The sequence below is a fragment of the Otolemur garnettii genome, unplaced genomic scaffold, assembly GCF_000181295.1.
Source record: "Otolemur garnettii isolate 467f Iridium unplaced genomic scaffold, OtoGar3 scaffold00357, whole genome shotgun sequence".
Taxonomy (NCBI): Eukaryota; Metazoa; Chordata; class Mammalia; order Primates; family Galagidae; genus Otolemur; species Otolemur garnettii.
The window spans coordinates 126529-148398 of NW_003852752.1; the positions used below are offsets into that span (position 1 = coordinate 126529).

Genomic DNA, 21870 nt, shown 5'->3' on the forward strand with positions numbered 1-21870 from the left:
TAATAGTTTTTAAAATGTCGTTGCATTATGCATATTTAGGTGAAGTCCCCACAGATACCCTCCCTCCTCCCAGCCTCCCACGTCTCCTACCTTATTCCTCCTCTTCCCTCCTTCTTTCTGGACTATAGTTATGTTTTGCCATTCCTATGAATGTGTAGTGATTATATACTGATTTCACAGTAATATTGAGTACATTGGATACCTTTGTTCCCATTCTTGAGATATTATACTAAGAAGAATATGTTCCACCTCCATCTGGGTAAACATAAAAGATGTGAAGTCTCCATCTTTTATATGGCTACATAGTATTCCATGGTATGCATATACTACAATTTGTTAATCCAATCAATGGGCATTTGGGCTGATTCCATGACTTGACAATTATGAATGGGGCTGCAACAAACATTCTGGTGCCAATGTCTTTGATGTAAAAATGATTTTTTATCACCTGGGTATGTACCTAATAGAGGAATTGCAGGATCAAATGGTAGGTGCACTTTTTTTCTGGGGTATTCTCCAGACTTCTTTCCAAAAAGGTCCATATTAGCTTGCATTCACACCAGTACTGTACAAGGGTGCCCTTCTCTCTGCATTCACACCAACATATGTAGTTTTGGGATTTTGCGATGTAGGTTATCATCTAGTGGAGTAAGATACTATCTCCAAGTGGTCTTGATTTGCATTTCTCTGATGATTAAAGATGATGAATATTTTTTCATGTGTTCTGTTCAAGCCTCTTGCCCACATAGAAATGGGGTATTTGTTCTTTTCATATTGATTAGTTTGAGTTCACTGTGGATTCTAGTTATCTGACCTTTGTCAGAAGCATAAACTATAAATGTCTTTTCCCATTCTAAAGGCTGTCTGCTTGCTTTACTTACTGTGCTTTTGGCTATGCAGAAGCTTTTTAGTTTGATCAAATACCAGTAATACTTTTTTGGTATTTCTTCAATTGCTGGGAGGGGGAGTTCCTTCTCATAAGAAATTCCCCCAGGCTAATTTCTTCGAGGGTTTTCCCTACACCCTCTTCCAATATTTTTATAGTTTCATATCTTTTTGTTTCTTTCTTTTTTATATAGTTTCATATCTTAAGTTTAAATCTTTTATCCAAGGAGAATCAATGTTTGTTAATGGTGAGACACGAAGGTCCAGTTTCATTCTTCTACAGGTTGCCAGGCATTTCACCCAGCACCATTTGTTAAATAGGGAATCTTTCTCCCAGTGAATGTTTCTGGTAGGCTTATCAAAGATGAAATGATGATAAGTGGCTGGGTTCATCTCTTTGTTCTCTATTCTGTTCCATAAATCAACCTCTCTATTTTTGTGCCAGTAACAGCCTGTTTGGATCACTACAGATTTATAGTATGCCCTAAAGTCTGATAATGTGAACCTCCTGATTAATGTATTGTCTATTTGAAGTTTTTTCTGATTCCATATAAAGCAAAGCACTGCTTTTTCAAGCTCTTTAAAGTATGGCAATGGTGCTTTAATAGGGATTGCATTAAATCTGTAGACTGCATTGGGTAGTATAGATATTTTAACAATATTGATTGTTCCCAACCACAAGCATGGTATGTTTTTCCATTTGTTAACATCTTCAGCTATTTCTTTTCTTAGAGTTTCATAATTCTCCTTATAGAGATCTTTCACATCCTTTGTTAGATGAATTCCCAGATATTTCATCTTCTTTGGCACTACTGTAAAAGGAATAGAGTCCTTGACTATATTTTCAGCTTGACTATTGTTGATATATATAAAAACTACTGATTTGTAGGTATTGATTTTGTATCCTCAGACACTGCTGTATTCCTTGATTACTTCTAAGAGTTTTGTAGTTGCTTCTCTGGGGTTTTCCAGGTATAGTATCTATCATCCATCATGAGTGAGAGGTTGATCTCCTCTGACCCTATTTGATGCCCTTTTGATGCCCTTTTCTTGCTTGATTGCAATGGTTGGAACTTCCATTACTCTTTTGAATATCAGTAGAGACAGTGGGCATCCTTGTCTAGTTCCAAATATGAGTGAAAATGTTTTCAATTTTACTCCTTTCAGTATTTTGGCTGTGTGTTTGCTGTATATGGCCTCTATTGGTTTCAGAAAGACCCTTTTAAAGTGTTCTGATCATGAAATGGTGCTGGATATTATCATAAGCTTTTTCTGCATCAATTGAAAGAATCACGTGGTCTTTTTAAAATTTTATTTATGTGATATATTTTATTTATGGATTTATGTATGTTGAATCCACCTTGTAATCCTGGAATAAAACCAACATGCTCATAGCGTATAATTTTTTTGATGTGTTATTGAATTCTGTTTGCTAGGATCTTATTGAATATTTTGCATCAATATTAAAAAATGGTATTGGTGTATAGTTTTCTTTCTTTCTTGGGTCTTTACCTGGTTTGGGGATCAAGGTTATATTTGCTTCATAGGATGCATTTTGGGAGTATTCCTTCTTTTCTGTGTTTTGTAAAAGGTTATGTAATCGAGGTACTAGTTCCTCTTTGAAAGTTTGCTAGAATTCTGATGTGAACTGATCTGGTCTTGGACTTTGGGCGGGGGCAGATTTCATATTGTTGATGCTATTTCAGTGCTTGATATTGGTCTATTCAGCATTTCTAATTCTTTCTGGCTGAATCTAAGAAGGTGGTATGCTTCCAGATATTGTTCCATTTCCACCAGATTTTCATATTTCTGAGAATAGAGTGTTTTGAAGTAATCATTGAGAATTTTTTTGATTTCTGAGGTGGTATCTGCTTTCATTTCTCCTTTATCATTTCTGAATGATGATATTAGAGATTTTACTTTTCTGTTTCTGGTTAGATTAGCCAAACATTTATCAATTTTATTGATCTTTTCAAAAAACAACTTTTTGTTTTATTGATCTTATGAATGGTTATTTTGTTCTCAGCTTCATTTAATTCTGCCCTAATTTTGCTTATTTCTTTTCTTCTGCTGGGTTTGGGATGTTCTTCCTTTTCCAGTTGCTTGAGATGTCCCAATAAGTTGGTGACTTCCTCTCTTTCTGTTTTCTTGATGAAGGCTTTCAATGCTGTAAATGTCCCTCTTAGGACTGCCTTTGCAGTATCCTATGGGTTTTGATAATTTGTGTCTTCATTATCATTTTGTTCCAAAAATTTGGTGATTTCTTTCTTCCTCCTTTCTTTGATCCAGCTATCATACAGCTTAAGGTTATTTAGTTTCCATGACTTTATTTGAGTATGAAGATTCTTGTTGCTATCACATTCAACTTTTATTCCATGATGGTCCAAGAATGTACAAGGAATAATTTTTATTCTTATAAATTCACTGAGGTTAGACTTGTATCCTAAGATTTGACCAATATTAGGAGAATGGTCATATGGGCTGATAAGAAGGATTTGTATTCAGTTTTATCAGCATGAAACGTTCTGTAGATGTCTGTTAAGTCCATCCACCCTACAACAGTAGGGTGAAGTTTAAGTCCAATATTTCTTTGTTTAGTTTTTTGTTGGAGGATCTATCCAAACTGCCAAAGGGCTATTAAAATATACAACTACTATAGTGCAGGAAGATATCAAATTGTTGATGTCTGTTAAGGTTTCCTTTATAAATTGAGGAGCACTCTGGTAGGGCACATAAATGTTAATAATTGAAATCTCTTCATGTTGAGTGTTTCCCTTGACAAATACGAAGTGACCATCCTTATCTTTCTTACTTCTATTGGTTTAAAGCCTGTTGTATCTGTGAATAAAATTGCAACCCCTGATTTTTTCTGGTGTCCATTTTCCTGTATAATAGATGTCCATCCCTTCACCTTGAGTCTATTTTTATCCTTTAAGGAAAGATGAGACTCTTGTATGCAACAGATATCTGGTCTGAGTTTATTTATCCAGTTATCCAACCTGTGCTTATTTAGAGAATAGTTTAAGCCATTCACATTAATTGAGAGAATTGATAAGCATGGTAGTGTTTTAAGTGGCATGTTTTTCAAATGTCTAGAGTATATATATAATCCTTTCCCTACTGTGGAAATCAAGTTTTGTTCAAACGTTTCTGGGTTAGTTTCCTTTACCGTGGACCATCGTGCTGATCATTATGGAGGATGGGTCTAAGAATATCCTGGAGATCTGGTTTACTTATGGCATGTTTCTTCAAGATGTGTATGTCAGTAAAGTTTTTAATTTCTCCATCACAGATAAAACTCATTTTAGCTGGATATAGGATCCTGGGTTGGAAGTTGTTTTGTTTTAGGAGAATGAGGTTGATGGCCATCCTCTTCTATCTTGGAAGGTTTCAGCTAAGAGATCTGCAGTCATTCTAATATTTCTCCTTCTATAGGTACTGCTTTTCTTACATCTGGCTGCTTGGAGAATTTTCTCCTTCATATTAACCCTGGCAAAGTTAATTACAATGCATCTAGAAGATGCTTTATTTGAATTGAGTCATGCTAGGGTACTGAAGCTGTCTACTACTTGAATTTCAGTATCTCTTGCAATGCTTGTGAGATTCTCCATAATATCTTGAAGTAGAGCATCTGTGCCTGTAGGGCAATGCTTTTTAGGTATTCCTATACGATGAATGTTTGATCTTTTGGAGTGGTCTTACAACTCTCTCAGGGAATGATCAGTTTTTGCTTTCCACCTATCTGCTTCTTTGAGGGTTTGGGAATGTTCAAAGCTTTGTCTTTGATTTCAGAGATCCTTTCTTCTGCTTGCTCATGTCTATTACTGAGGGATTCTACTGTATTTTGGAGCTCCTCAGATAATTTTTTCATTTCCTTGAGCTTTTCTATCTCCTTTCTCATTATGTCCATATCCTTAGTAATTTTGTCTTTGGATTCATTGATTCTTGAGACTTTTGTATAATTCTTTGGATTTCGATTTCCATCTTTTCCTCCAATGTATGTATCTTATTTGCCATCCATATTCTGAATTCTATTCCTGACATTTTGGCCATTTGTTTATGAAGGGCATCTTCTAACATATCATTTTTGCAATTCCTTGGGGGAGTTGATCAACTCTGATTATTCATGTTGCTGGAATTCTTCTTGTTCTGTCCCATGAATATTTTCCTCAGTTTGGGTATCAAAACTAATATGGTGTGATTGGGTTCGGAGTTCTAGGCATTATAGTAAAGTAGCCCTTTATTAGAGAGATAGGACTAGTGATTGTGGCTTTTTCTCTACAGCTTTACAAAGCTCCCAGTCAGATCTGCAGCGAGGACCTAATTGGTGTGATGGAGCTAGCTGGCTCTATCTTGTAGTCAGCCAGCCTCTATCCAATACTACTGAGTTGCAAAACTAGCGTGAAATCTCAGTTAGGGGGAGATACAGTAACTGAGATCCCCTGCCTTCTCTCATGACAATTGTGAGAGTATAAGTCCCTCCCACTTCAACACAACCACAGCTCAACCTTGGAGGGTTGCCAGGTGGACAGCCCAGGTGGAAAATTTCAGACCATTTATCCCAGGCAGCACAATCACTGCTCAACTGTGAGTTCAAACATTGTCCTGAAACCTGATGGTAGAGATCCACAGGTAGTTTGGACCCAGAAACCCAATAGGCTGGAGTTTGGCTCTCTCTGGTGCTCAATGGGGTCAGAAAGGCCCACCCAACCAAAGAGTCAGGCAAGGGGGGTTGGTGCCCCCTTCCCTGCCTTATGCTGTAGCCTTGCCCTGCCACTAATAACCCCATGGGGCTGTGGTCAGGCTCCCTTCAGTGGGCAAAAGCATCGGGGACATGGGTCTGCCAGAGATAATGAGGAGTCAGTGCCTCCTGCCACACTGTACTGTGCCACCAGTGAAACCTCATGGATCTAAAGCTCAGCTCCCTCCAGTTCTAAACAGCCTAAGGGAGTGCACCAACAGCATCAGTCCTGGAATTTGTTCACCATTGTCTGTGGGAAGATACCACTGCCAGGTGTATTTTGCCCTCACCAAGTCTGTGTATCTGTACCAGTCCCTGCCATGAGTGTGTATTACTGTAGTGGGTACTCTTGGAGTCTGTGTCTAAGTCCCAGCCCCATTCCATCCTGGCCAATTAATGCTATCACAACTAGTATTTTGTGCTCATAGAGGTTGTGTCTCTGTCCCAGCCCTACCCTACCACAGGTGTGTACCACCCAGCATGTACCCTCATTGGGTCTGTGTCTCTGTCCCGCCACACTCCACCAAAGGCAGGTACCTCCACCAGGAGGATTTTGCATTCGTAAAGGTTGTGTGTCTGTCCCAGCCCTGCCCACCAGGTGCAGGTACCACAGCAGGGAACACCCACTGCTCACCAAGTCTGTGTTTCTGTCCCAGCTGTGCTGTGCTGGCAGCCCCCAAGGTGGAGGCCTGGCTCCCTCAGGAGGTCAAGAGAAATGGGAAGTGCTTCTCCAAAATTTAACTGAGAGTGTGAGCCCTGCCACCATCCCAGCCACCACACTCTGATGTGGGCCACATTATTCCCTCTCTCACTTGACTTCCTCTCTCTACATTTCCCAATTAAACCCATGCAGCTGTTTCAGATTTGTAGTAGCCCAGTTCATGCCCAGACCACTCTAGGAACTGGGAAACATGCTGGACTTTACAGGGGACAGGCTTCCAGACCTGTAGGGAGAGGAGGGACTGGGAGTTCAGAATTGCAGGCAGAATATTTGTTAAATTGTACACCAGGCAAGAGAGTGCCTAGGCTCACAGGTGGACTCTATCTGGAGGAGTTCTGGTGTTTAGCAGCTCTCTCCCTTGGGATAAAATAAGAGGAGAGCCAACACTGCTTGCTTATTTGTAGAAAGCACACCAAGCTGCTCTCTTGGGGAGGGGTCTCTTGTCCGCTTGGCAATAGGTTTTGTACCTGTAGTTTGTTTCCCTGGAGTCGCAGCTTGCCTCAGTAGGGATGATGTGCACTCCTGACCTTCAGCTTTCTTGAGAACCTTCTGTTCTTTAGCTCTCCTTCTGGATGGGAACCTCTGTGGAAAGCTGACTCCAGTTGGTTATCTTTCCCTCTCCCCAAGTTTATCAATTTTAGAGATCTTCTAAATAACCAGCTTGTGATTTCATTATTTGTATATATGTTTACTTTTTTACTTTATTATTTCACCTTTGATTTAATTGTTTTATTCCTTCTGCTTACTTTTAGTTTCATTTCTTCTACTTTTTCTGATATCTTATGTAGAGCTAGTGTCAGTAGAGTAGAACCCTGTTTTTTCCATTTAGGTATCTCGTAAGATCAATTTATTCCATACTGCTTCAGTGTCAATCCACAAATTTTGATATGTGGTTTATCCTTTGATGTTATTTTGGAGATGGGGGGGACAGTTTTCCAAAATGTTTATTAGGTTTTGGGAGGGGAAGGAGAGTAGTATTGCTATTTTTTTCTTCCCTAGTTTTTAACTAAGAAAAAAACAATTTTGGAACTTTTAAAGTGTGTACCTTTTGGTATTTATGGTTGGAGTCCTTGAGAATTACTTGTATTAAATTTTGTTTTAAAAGGATCTTTGTTATATATAGATCAACTGGATCTTTTCAAGTCTTATGTCTTAAGTATTATTAAGGCTGCCTTTATGTTAGGGCTAGTTGCTTAGAATATTAATAAAGCTTCATCTGTTGTCTCTGCAAAGAAATTTGGATGCCCAAAGTCATCTTTCCACTCTAATCAAATTTGAATGTCTCCTAGTGTTGTGTGTGCTCTGGGAATCTGTTTCATTATTCTCTAGTAGTTGTTCTTCATCTGGTAGTTATTCTTTGTCCATTCTGATGGAGTTTTGACCTATTTTACAGTGTGTCACTATTCAGCCAAAGAATTTAAGGAATTACTACACAAATTTATAGGGATCTTCTACTCTGTATTTTCTTCCTGTCTTACTCTCTACCCTGCAAATTCTAGTGACTTCAGCATTTGAGAACACTCATTGTTATTTCTTCTAGTCATCAAGGCTGCTATATTCTACTTATATTCCTTCTCCCTGTGGAATGACTATTTAATGATGTTTCCCTCTAAGCACTACTTTAGTGTCACTTCACAAAATTTTAAATATATTTTGTTATCATTTAATTAAAAATATTTAACATTCACTCTTCTGAATTCCTAGTTATCCATGGGCTGTTTATACATGAAGCTGAGTGCTGAGGGAAAATCCAGTAATTGACAGTAACTTTAACTGTCAGTTTATAGAAACAATAACTTTTACTATTTCAAATTAAGTTATACCTAATTTGATTGATGAATCATCATTTTGGCCTTCTAAGATAAATAAATAAGTTGCTTTTCATTGGCATCTTTGAACTCCATGCATCCCTATGCTTTGAAGCACACAATAATAATATTTCAAAATCTTGGTCCAAAGTCTATGGCAGCTATTTAGCCAGAATTTCTAAGATCATCACCTCCTGGTCATATATTCCAATTGGCTACATGAGTTCTGGGATAGTCTAAAATATGCAAACTAGGCAAGATTTAAAATTCTCATTAATGATCATAATATTGACTTGTGGCTTACTGTCGCATCCTGGATTTATTAGACAGATTTCTATAATCTCTCAGACAGGTTTATGAGTGTTTTTAGTCTAGCTTTACTAAAAAAGAAGATAAAAGGTCTTAATATAACAGTTTTGGAAACTCATAACTTATTTTATTTGATATAAGAACTTGGAAGATTGTGATTATCTAGGATTTTTGCTTACAAATGAATCATTTTTTAGGTTGTCATGTTATTTAAGTTCTCATAAAAATGTTTTTGAACTTATACTTATCTATTCCTTATATTTTTCCTGTTTAGAAACATGTTCAGAAATAGAAATTGAGAATGGGTTTATTTCTGAATCTCAGGTTACATATCCCTTAAATAAACAAACACAATATAAGTGTAAACCAGGATATGTAACAGCAGATGGTAAAACATCAGGATTAATTACATGTCTGCAAAATGGATGGTCAGAACAACCCAAATGCATTAGTAAGTAACTTATTATGTCAGTCATTATTATACAGATGATATGGAAAATTTACTTTATCTTTTTGAAAATGTTTATGCGGTTTTATCAGAAAAGATAAAGAAAATATTTAAGAAAAAACATATATTTTTCCCTTTTAAGATTAACTACTAGATATTAGTCCATCTTTCCATTTAAGTTTGTTTTTTGTTTTTTTGTTTTTTTACTTTAAAGCATCCTTTTATTTAGAAACTGTTTAGGAAACTTTATACGCATTTTAATGTAAATTCATTTAGTTTTATCTGAAAAATTTATGTCAATTACATATACCTATTTATGGGTGATTATCCTTTTGTATAAATATCTTTGCCTTTATATATGAGTATTCAGTGGAGATATGAATCTATTAAGCATAATATCACAATACATTATCTTTTATAATTTATACTTGACACTGTAAGACAGCTTCAGTTCTGAATATCCTTTCTGTTAGAAAATATTCAGAAATACATAAGTAGTGGAGAGAAATGTTTCTAGATGCTACCAGTTTTTGCTGTGTTGAAAGATATCCCTGCCATATTATCTAGTTATCTATATTTTATAAGAATGATTTGCTTAGTTTATGTTATTTTTCTGAAAGCCACTTAGTATTATTTTTGAAGTGATATTTAAAACAATCACTGTAAGTGGTGTGAATATTTAATAAATCCAGTCATACAGTTTTCCTCTCTTTTTTAGAAAAAAATCAATGGGGTGGTGCCTATGGCTCAAGGAGTAGGGTGCCAGCCCCATATGCTGAGGGTGGCAGGTTTGAGCCTGGCCTCAGCCAAAACTGCAAAAAGGAAAAAAATCTATGGTTAATATGAGCTCTACATAAGAAATGTTTCCCCTCATTGAATCTTAAATTCAGTTGAAGAAAAAAGATTTTCCTTCATATAAAATTCACTTTATGTTATATATGCTAAATTTTGATCTTATTTATAAGAAGTCATCTTTTTTTTTTTTTGCTGTTTTTTTTTTTTTTTTGGCCAGGGCTGGGTTTGAACCAGCCACCTCCTGCATATGGGGCCAGCGCCCTACTCCTTTGAGCTACAGGTGCTGCCTGAGAAGACATTCTTATTATGTAAGAGAAAATATCTTATAAATATGCATTGATCTTCTTATTCAATTTTTTTCTCTTGTATATATATGTCTTAGCTACTAATGAGCCTTGCATTTTAACTTGGAGAATACTATTATGATTTACCAAAAACAAAGCAATATACATCTACAGTGGCATTTTTATTACTATTATTTTCTTATATGCTAAGTATAATTTAATTGAGAAAAATACTCTCCAAATAAATTTTTCAGAATGTTTAAGTGATGAAAAAATGCTGTGTAGAAACATTTTTCTCATTTTAAGTACTTATTGCAAGACAATAATTTATAAGTGGTATTCTTAAATCATTTTTATACAGTACTTAATTTATTAGTATAATACATACTAATCAATAAATCTTTCTTTTATTGGAATTGGAATCACTTAGACTGTACATTAAATTATATTAGAAATGATATTCTTGATTTTATTATGTTCTAGAATCTTGTGATAAGCCAGCATTTACAAATGCCAGAGCCAAAATTAACAGAACATGGTTTAAGCTCAATGATGTCTTGGATTATGAATGCGATGAAAGATATGAAAACAAACACAAAGCTACCACAGGCTCCATAGTATGTGAATACCATGGTTGGTCTGATACACCCACCTGTTATGGTAAGTACTGTTCTTCCAGTGATACTTTCTTTAGGGTAAAAATAAATCTATATGTGTTCCATTTTTAAAATTTGAATTATTTACAGACATTTTTAAGGAAAGATGATTAAAATCAAGGTATCTCCTGGTCTTACATATACTTTCAGAGGGTATTTTAAAACCCAAAGAAAATATTGATCTTTAAAATAGTACATTAAATTAAATTTTCCTGTGAGTCTTAGATTAAAGTATAATTGTTTAGTTATCCTATATGAAAGTTTTTGAATTATTTAGAAGTGAACACACCAAAATTATAGTTTGTTATGAATTCCTCTGTTATTCTGTTCCTAAATTTCTGCTTCATACCTCTACCTTGAATGTTAATTTCTCTATTTCTTGAGTGTAGCTATTACTTTCTAACTTTAGGAAGTTCTGTGGAATCTCTCTTAGACTTGCCAGTCAACCATTTATTTTCCATGATTAGAAGGTTTCTATATGTGAGAAACATAAGTGTATGTAAAGTGTTCCAAACCAAAGAAATAGTATGTGTAAAGGTTTGGAAACAAAACAATCTATTTGAGAAATATCATGGTGAAAGATAATTTGTGATGAGTTTTGGTGGTGGAGAGTACATGTAATATCACTAAGTGTTGGATGTAAGGAAAAGTGAGATTAAGAAACTCACATAGGCCACATGTAATAGCTCAAACATATAATCCTAGATCTTTGGGAGGCCAAGGTGAGAGGATCACTTAAGCTCAGGAGTTTGAGCCAGTCTGAGCAAGAGCAAGATCCCATCTCAACTAAAATAGGAAAATTGGTGCATTGTGATGGGCGCTTGTAGTCCCAGCTACTCAGGAGTTTAAGGCAGGAGGATCACTTGAACCCAGAAGTTTGAGGTTACTGTGAACTAGGCTGATGCCATAACAATCAAGCCTGAGCAAGAGACTCTGTTTCAAACAACAACAACAAAAACTTTACATGTTTGTTTTTTATCATAAGTATGTAGGAAATAGAAATACCATTTTATAAGATGGTGTTGAGAGGGAAGAAAATTTTTTGAGAGGAATATCACAACTTCTGACTGGGCACATTATGGTTGAGCTGCCAATGGACAATCAAAATTGGATACATGAACTCTGGGGGAAAGATGGAAAAATATGTAGCCAGAATATATGCATCTGAGATTGTAGTCATAAATGATGACATCAAATAGAATGATAATACCAAGTGAAAAGAGAAAGGAGCCCAAGACTGAACTTTGAAATACATAAATGTCATAAACAAATATAGCAGTTGAACAGATAGCACAGAATGGACAAATAAAAGAAGTCAGAGAAATGGTAGAAAAAATCTAGAATATTGTCATAGATGTAAAAAGAAGGAAATTGTTAAAAGCATAACAGGTTGACTAATAAGTCATCTTGTCTGAATTCTAATTCTGATTCCATCACTTGCTAAGCATGTATTTTTAAGCAATATACTAACTCTATCTGAAGCTTATAGATTCTTATTCATAAAATGTTCCAATATTTACAAATATTTTAATATTTCAAAGGATTGCTTTCAGTAATAGACTAAAATATCCATGTAAATTACTTCCAATAGTGACTTCAATAAAATAAATTCAAATAAATTTTATTCTAATTTCATTGTTAACAATAGTTGAAATGATAAATATTTCTAATTCAACTATCATGTTCAGTTAGAAATCTATAAAACTAATGGATATAGCAAAATGGAGGTCAACTATTACCATAAAAGTAAGGTTTTTAATGAAATAGAAGGGAAAGAATCTAAATATAATCTGCCAAAGAAAAATGATAGCAATAAATTTAATATAGGTTGTGGGCATAACTCTTTCAAGAAGTGTGGACATAACTCTTTCAAGAAGTGTGGAAAGGGCAGGGCAAGATGGCAGACCAGAAGTATTGTTCAGCTGAACTCTCCTAGAATGACCAAGGAAAAAGAAAGAACCTAACCATACCTGGCATGGGGACCTTACCCATAGTTGTAACTCAGGTGGAAGGGGGTAAGTTGGATACAGCCTATGATCCAGAGTGGTGGAAATCTGATGAATCAGGCAAGTGATTGTGACTGGCTGGGATATGCTGGGCTCACCTAGTGGTCCAGGATAGGAGGAAGGCTTCCTAGAGTTTTTAGTTGTTCGGGAAAGCTGTGCATGAGTGGAAAGCTTGGACAATTGGGCATCCAAGTATACAGCAATCTGATTGAACAGTATACAGCAACCAGATTTAAATACTGGTTGGAGTGGATTTGCCATTGGTATAGTGGCTAGTGAGACAACCATACTGAGAAAGTCTCTGCTGCCAGGGGGATGCCATTGTGAAGGTCATGAGAAAGTCTTAGCAGGGTCCTAAAGCCTGGCTGCTTTAATTCCACCTGCCGGGATCAGAACTCCACTCTTGGGACAAGCTGATGGATTGCTGCACCCCATGGGAGCTGGAGGCAGAGGGCACTGTGAGACCTATCCCTGAAGAATTCAGCGTTAAGATTTCAATCTGCTGGGGTCTGAACACTGAGGAAACAATCAGTTGATCACTGAGGGCAACTAAGTTGGGAATATGGACCATAGAGTTTACTGGCTGCCTTCTCCCTCATTAAAAAAAAAAAAAAAAAAAACCACAATGCCCCCTGGTGTCCTATAGACATATTGCAACAGATTGTCATTAAGAGCAGGAATTCTTATTTTTTTGACCATAAAGAAGAGTTTAGTTTTGCTCAGATTGAGGCTACTTCCAGACCTAAGCTCTGAGACAAGGTAATTTGAAACAAAGGAGGAAGGGAGAAGGAAAAAGGAGAAAAAGGAAGTGAACAAGAAGATAGAACACATGAGGAGTAACCAACATAAAAATTCGGGCAACATGAAAAACCAAAACAGAGCAACTCACCCAAGGCATCATGAGGCAGCTACTGCAAAATGCTCCACCCAGAAAAAATTAATGGATTTGACAAAAGGGGAATTTAAAATATGGATGATAAAGACAATGAAAGGAATGAACTAGAAAATGGAAAGACAGAATAAAAAGTTGGAAGAGAGATGTGTAGAATATAGAATATGGTAGAGCTTAAGGAAATGAAGGAGACTATTAGGGAACATAAAGATGCAGTAGAGAGTATCAAAAATAGGTTAGATCATGGAGAAGAAAGAACCTCAGAGCTAGCAGATAAAGTTTTCAAGTTAACCCGGGTAGGTAAAGAGACAAAAAAGAATAGAGAGAAAGCAGAACAGAGGCTTAGAGAACTACAAGACTCCATGAAATGTTCAAACATATGAATAATAGAGATTCTTGAAGGAGAAGAAAATTGTTCCAAAGGAATGGAAGCACTACTGGAGACTACCATAAATGAAACCTTCCCAAGTCTTACTAAATACTCTGGCACACTCCTTTCAGATGGATATTGAACCCTAGTCATCTCAACTCAAACAGAGCTTTTCCAAGACAAATTGTAATAAACCTGTCCAAAGTCAAGATGAAAGAAAAAATTCTGCAAACAGCCAGGAATAGGTGGTAAATGACCTACAGAGGAAGAGCAATTAGGATGACAGCAGACATTTCAACTGAAACTTTCCAAGCCCTAAGAGTTTGATCATCCACCTTCAACATTCTTAACAAAACAATTTTCATCCCAGAATTCTGTATCCTGCTAACCTAAGATTCAAAATTGATAGGGAAATTAAATCTTTTGCAGATATACAAACACTTACGAAATTTGCCACAGTAAGACCAACTCTACAGGAAATAATTAGAATCACATCCTCTCCCTAGAAGTAACCAAGAAGAAATAGATCTCTTGAACAGACCAATTTCAAAAATTGAGATCAAAGAAACAATTAAAAATCTCCCAACAAAGAAATGCCCTGGTTCATATGGCTTCACACCAGAATTCTATCAAATCTTCAAAGAAGAGCTTATTCCCATACTGCAGAAATTATTCCAAAAAACTGAGGAAGAAGGAATCTTCCCTAACATGTTCTTGGAAGCAAATATCACACTGATACCAAAACCAGGAAGACCAAACTAAAAAGAACTTCAGACAAATTTCACTAATGAACACAGATGCAAAAATCCTCAATAAAATCCTAGCCATAGATTATAGGCTGGTTTAATTCCAGGGATGCAAGGCTGGTTTGACGTATGCAAAAGTCCATAAATGTAATTGACCAAATCAACAGAAGCAAAAACAAAGACCATATGATCATCCCAATCAATGCAGAAAAAGCATTCAAGAAAATGCAGCATCCTTTTCTAATTAGAACACTTCAGAATATAAGAATAGGTGCCATATTTCTTAATCCAATTGAAGCCATCTACGACAAACCCACAGCTAATATTTTACTGAATGGAGTAAAACTGAAAGCTTTTCCACTTAGAACTTGAGCCAGACAGGATTGTCCTCTTTCTCTACTACTATTCAACATAGTGCTGGAAGTTCTAACCAATACTATCAGGTAAGAGAATGTAATAAAGGGCATCCAAGGGTAGCAGAAGAGGTCAAACTCTCACTCTTTGCTGATGATATGATCTTATTCTTAGAGAACTCCAAAGACGCAACCCAAGACTCCTAGAAGTGATCAAAAAATACAGAATTATTGCAGGATATAAAATCAATGTCCACAAATTGTAGCCTTTGTATATGTTAATAACAGCCAAGATGAAAAGCTAATCAAGGACATAATTCCCTTCACAGTAGCTTAAAAAAAAAAAAGAAATATTTAGTCATATATATATGTAACCAAAGAGGCAAAGGAACTCTACAAAGAAAATTACAAGACCCTAAAAAAAGAAATAGCAGGTGGCTTAGTGAGTAGGGTGCCGGCCCCATATACCTAGGGTGGTGGGTTCAAACCTGGCCCTGGCCAAACTGAAACAAAAAATAACCAGGCATTGTGGCAGGCAGCTGTAGTCCCAGCTACTCAGGAAGCTGAGGCTAGAAAATCGCCTAAGCCCAGGAGTTGGAGGTTGCTGTGAGCTGTGATGCTATGGCACTGTACCCAGGGTGACAAAGTGAGATTGTCTCTAAATAAAAAAGAAAATAGCAGAAAGTATTAACAAATGGAAGAACATACCATGTTCATGGGTCGAAAGAGTCAACATTGTCAAAATGTCTATACCTCCCAAAGCAATCTACAGATTCAATGCAATCCCCATTATAACACCATGATCATACTTTCAAGATTTGGAAAAACAATTCTTTGTTTAGTTGGAACCAGAAGAAATCCTATATAGCCAAAGCAATTCTTAGTAATAGAAATAAATCTGGGGTATCACCCTACCAGACTTTAGGCTGTACTACATGGCCATAGTGATCAAAACAGCATAGTATTGGCACAAAAATAGAGACATAAACATGTCTCTATTGAATGGAATTGAATGGAAAACATGAGATGAAACTAACCTCTTATAGCCACCTGATCTTTGATAAACCAAATAAGAACATACAGTGGTGGAAAAAATTCCTATTCAATAAATGGTGTTGGAAGAACTCAATAACCACATGTAAAAGACTGAAACTGGACCTGTACCTCTTGTAACTTACAAAAATTGATTCAAGATGGATGAAAGATTATAATCTAAGGCATGAAACAATAAAAATCCTCAAAAATAGCATGGGGAAAACACTTGAAGATATTGGCCTGGGGAAAGATTTTATGAAGAAGACTTATAGGCAATTGAAACAACAACAAAAACAGATGGGACTTAATTAAACCAAAAAACTTCTGTATATCTAAGAAATTAACAACCAAAGCAAATAACAGTCTTAAATGGGAAAAGATATTTGCATATTACAAATTGGAAAAAAAGGTCGCTAGCTAGGATCTATGAAGAATTTAATCAACTCAAGAAGACCCAACAATCCCATATATCACTGGGCCAAAGACATGAATATAATCTTCTCTAAAGAAGACAGATGAATAGCTAACAAACATGAAAAATACTCATTGTTCCTAAAAATCAGAGAAATGCAAATCAAAACAACCCTGAGATATCACCTAGCCCCTTTGAGAATGGCCCACATCACAGAGTCTCAAAGTTGCAGATGCTAGCGTGGATGTGTAGAGAAGGAAACACTTTTACACTGCTGGTGGGACTGCAGACAAATACAACCTTTTTGTATTAATATGGAGAATCCTCAAAGAAATCAATTAGACCTCCCATTTGATCCTGCAGTCCCATTACTAGGCATCTACCTAGAAGAAAAAAAAAAATCTTTTTATTATAAGGACATTTGCCCTAGTCTGTTTATTTCAGCTCAATTTATAATAGCCAAAATGTGGAAACAGTCTAAATGCCCAGGAATGGATTAACAAGCTATGGTATATGTATACCATGGAATACTATTCTGCCATTAAAAAACATGGAGACTTTACATTTTTTGCATTAACTTGGATAGAGGTGAAACACATCCTTCTTAGTAAAGTGTCACAAGAATGGAGAAGCAAGATCCAATGTACTAAATTCTAATATGAAGACAGTAGATGAGCTAATACAGGGGTAGGGTAGGAAAATAAGGGAATGGGGAAGGGGAAAAGAGAGGGGAATGTGGGAGTCAGTGTATGAAGTCACACTTCTTGGGGGTGGGACACAATTATAAGAGGGACTTTACCTAAAAACTGCAGTCAATGTAACCTAAATCTTTGTACCCTCAAAGATTCCATGTGTGTATGTGTGTGTGTGTGTGTATATATATCAAATAAGACATATGGACATAACTTTTTGAATTGTCTGTGTAGCAAATAGAAAGTTCAAAATGTTGCTACAGGAATTAAGATACTGAAGGGATGCTTTTTTTTTTTTTAAAGATGGAAGACAGCCTACTGAAAGCTGTAGAGGATATTGCAGAGAGAAGCTGCAGAGAATGAGTATATGAATTACATAGTTCTCTCAGGAAATGGGAGAGGAAGGATTCACAGCCTTTGGGCTGAAGATATTAGGCATTGGTGGCAATCAGACCACTTACAGCTTTCTAACAGGAGAAAGAAAGGAAAATTATTATATAAGTCTAAACTGATGATTTCTATTTTGAAGTATTAGACCAGGTGAGCTGAAATTGAATAGAGCAGGGAGAAGAATGAGGAGGCGCACTAAGAAGAATAGGAAAGCCGACAGAGAAGAGACAGTGTTTAGGACAGATACAAGGCAGGCTTTAATTAGCAGTGTTGAGGGCATAGTTTCATTTGTTCAGGATGTCAAGAAACACATACATATTATAGAAGAGAAGAAAAGGGTGAAAACTGTATGTTCTGTTTTCTGAATTACATTAAACAGAAATACCAATTTTCATGTAAAGCATTCTTTTTGTAATTAACAGAATAACTTTATGCTTTGAGTACAAAAAATATAACAAAATTTATACATGTCAGTTATTAAAACTAGATTCAGTTTGAACAGGTTGAATTTATAATTTAATTTACAGGATGGCTATATTGCTATTTAATACTGTTACATTTCTCACAGTTCATATGAAATTAGAGTGGATAAAACATAGTAGACAGAATTTTTTTTTAAGTAAAAGTGTTTATATAATGCCCCCCTGTATCTGAATCAACCAGCACATACCTCACTTTTACTTGGCATATAATATTCACTTTGGCAATGATTTATTATACATTCTCATTAAATTATTCTACTTTTTTTCTTTTAGAAAGAGAATGCAGGCTTCCTACAATAGATGCACACTTAGTTCCTAATCCCAAGCTAGACAGTTATAAAATTGGAGATGTGGTGAGATTCTCCTGCAAACCAGGATTTACAAGAGTTGGACCAGATTCAGTTCAGTGCTACCACTTTGAATGGTCACCTAACATCCCAACGTGTAAAGGTGAATGTTATATTTATCTTAAAATTGCTGAAACAAAATTTAGAATTTTGAAACTAACATTTACTTCTTCTTTTAATTTTCTATGAGCTTCCAGTGTCTATAATATAATGCATTAGTTAGAGGCATACCTATGAAGGACATGTTTGGGGGGCAGATGCCTCATATTTTCTTATTTAAGTTAATCTTTAATTGTTTCCTAAAAATACATATTGAAAGTATTCATAGCTACATACATGCTAGTTGTCTTAGTCTGTTTTGTGTTACTATAAGGGAATATCAGAGGTTGGATAATTTATAAAAAAAGTTTCATTTGGCTCATGATTCCAATGACTGTAGAGTTCAAGGTTGGGCATCTGTTTCTAAGCCTCAGACTGCTTCCATTCCTGGTGAAAAAGCAGGAGAGCTGTTGTGTGTAGGGATCACATGATGAGAGGAAGCAGGGGTAGGGTGTGGAGGGGTAGCCAGGCTTTTGTAAGTAATTAGTTTATGAGAACTAATAGAGTGAAAACTCACTCTAAGGGAGGGCATTAATCTATTCATGGGAGATCCACTCTTAGTCCCAAACATCTCCCATTAGCCTCCACCTCTATCACTGGGGATCAAATTTCAGCGGGAGATTTGGAGGGAACAAACATCAAAACAATAGCTGTAGCTTAACTTGAAAGGATTTCTTTTGTTACTTTTCATTTGCTTACAATGCCACCATTACTTACTGGACATTGAATATAGCCTGGGCTTTACTCAAGTTTCATTGAGTACGTCTAAACAATATGTAACTAGCTTATAGTATGTTCATTTCCATTTATCTCTTAATCAAATTTGAAATACATTGATCAAATGCTTGTCTTAGTGGTTGTACATTTTCAAAAAATTATAATAGAATGTTTCCATGTATTATGAAAAGTAACATAACTTTTGTAAGCATGTTTGGTAGTCCGTGTATATGCATCTTGAATATCAGACTACTGAACACATTTGAAAATTTAAATATGCTTCTAATTTTAAATATGCTATTTCTATATATATCAGCTCTAAGTCTGGTACAAATAACTTTTTTTATTATTTAAGAATACTATTATCACTTATAGAAGGAAAAACAAATAAAAAAATTTCTCCATTTCACTGGGTTTTTAAATTACAAAATAGATCATTTAACCATTACTTACATAGTATTTCTACTGTAGAGAAAGTACTATCCTGTGGTCCACCCCCTCAACTCAACAATGGAGAAGCTAAGGGAATAAAGAAAACAGAGTATGAACACAGTGAAGTGGTGGAATATGATTGCAATCCTAGATTTCTGATGAAGGGGATTAGTAAAATTCAATGTGTTGATGGAAAGTGGACAACCTTGCCAATATGTGTTGGTAATGTATAAAAATATTGATGTTTAAACTTCAATTAACACTTTTTTGTATTTACATAAACATGTAAATTATGTTTCAACAATAAACATATTTTTGACATTCATATAGAGGATGAGAGTACATGTGGAGATATACCTGAACTTGATGATGGTTATGTCCAGCCTTCTTCCCCTCCCTATTACCATGGATATTCAGTGGAATTCAATTGCACAGAAACATTTACAATGGTTGGACACAGATCAGTTACATGTAGGAATGGATCATGGACCCAACTTCCTCAGTGTGTTGGTGAGAATACACTTCTCAAATCAACATTTAACAAAGTTTAATATTTTCACCATAAAAACAATATTAGTAACCATATTCTTTAACTGTATACATAAGCCTGAAAATGTCCAGTCTTCATTATAATGAAACTTAACTTGTATTATTGACAATCTGATACATTTACGTAGAAATAAAAAAATCTAGAAATAGAATTTGGGGGAATCTTTGTATCTCTTATGTTAATATTCTTTATCTTTAAATATGTGCAGCTAAATTTTACTTTTAAATTGTCATATCATGAAATATGAGTACTAATTACCAAGAAAATAGAACTGTTTTACATAAATACTGGTGGTGTTATTGTATGCCACTCTTTCAGACCCTGGGGAAAATAAAGAAAGAAATGTGACAAAATATACACTTGTGATGTTCCCATAAAAATCCTGCCTCTCTCAAAACTTTTAAGAGTGATAATTTCTCAATCTGTTTTGATCGCAGCAGAGAGGTTAATGTGCCGTAGGGTGCGTGAGCCATAGACTCAGTCACATCAGACAGTTGGGGAATGGGCTGTAAACAAATCTCATTGTTGGCTTCACACTGTAAGTGAATCATCTTGCCCTGTGGATAATCAAGTCTTTGAAGAATAACTGAGAGGATATTGGGTGCCCTCTTTCACTTTTCTCTGAAACTGAGTTCTTTCCTAGAGTTTTCCTGACCCTGCCTTTGAAGAGTCCTGGATGCTCTTTCTTATTTATTCATTCAGTTTGTAGAGATTAATTAACCCTAGGAAAAGGTAGAGCTCCAGAGAGCAGGGATTCATGCTTCTTATGCTTACTGATGTATTCCTAATACCCAGAAGACTGGCTGACATAAAGGAGACATACAAAAATGGTTTGTCAAATGAATTGATACATTGTGTTACTTATTCTTAGATTTTTGCTAAAATTCCTGTCAAAGTATTGCCAGTCCTTCAGGACCAAACCTCCATTTTCTCTTCTACTATCTTCTCAGATGGTTTCACCTCATTTCTTATGGGTGAGTGGGAGTGTCCAAGATTATATAAAGCATGAAAACTCTGAACTTTTCACTTTAACCTACACACAACTTGTGCTTCATTTATAATTTCCTGTGATCTCAGAGTCTGCCTTCCTAAGGTTAATCTACCTATATTCAGCTGAATATAACTAACTCCCTTCAGCTATTATGGACCTTACTCCCATTTTTCCCTCTCAATGTTTAGTTTGTGCCTTCCACTGTTCTGCATTTTCACTCCTCCCCATATATATTCAGATAATCCAACAAGCCAGAGACCCTTCATCAACTAGTCAACCCCAGGGCACAACAGTCACCACCACTCCTCTTAAGTCTGTTGTCTTTCTTCAGCTACTGTATCTTATAGAATATCTGTTTCGTCTTTCTCAATACTCAGTACCAGTCCTAAGAACAGGACTACTTCTTAAGTTTCTAGGATGTTTTGAATTAGCCTACATTATTTTTTTAAGGTTGCACCACAAAAATCATTATTTGGCAAATTATTTAACCTTTTTTTTTTTTTTACTCTGTTTATCCTCACTTGACTCTGCTTTAAAAATCATCAACCACAGATGTTATCAGAGACCCACATTTATTTTATCAAATTCAAAAAGACTCCTATATTAAGTGAGTTTAGGAAATATATAGTATATAAAAGCTTCTGCAAGTTCGGCGCCGATAGCTCAACTGGCTAAGGCGCCAGCCACGTACACCTAAGGTGGCAGGTTC

General features: G+C 35.8%; 1 protein-coding gene across 3 annotated transcripts in view; it reads left to right on the forward strand.

The window, feature by feature from the left end:
• CFH (complement factor H) overlaps nt 1–21870 on the forward strand; it is a 167828-nt gene that overhangs the window by 40806 nt on the left and 105152 nt on the right. For all 3 annotated transcript variants that reach the window (XM_023509099.1, XM_023509100.1, XM_012813937.2), the window contains exons 10-14: nt 8739–8915; nt 10475–10651; nt 18299–18475; nt 19660–19842; nt 19951–20130. In XM_023509099.1, coding sequence (XP_023364867.1) covers nt 8739–8915; nt 10475–10651; nt 18299–18475; nt 19660–19842; nt 19951–20130 — 894 coding nt within the window. The remainder of the gene's footprint in view (nt 1–8738; nt 8916–10474; nt 10652–18298; nt 18476–19659; nt 19843–19950; nt 20131–21870) is intronic.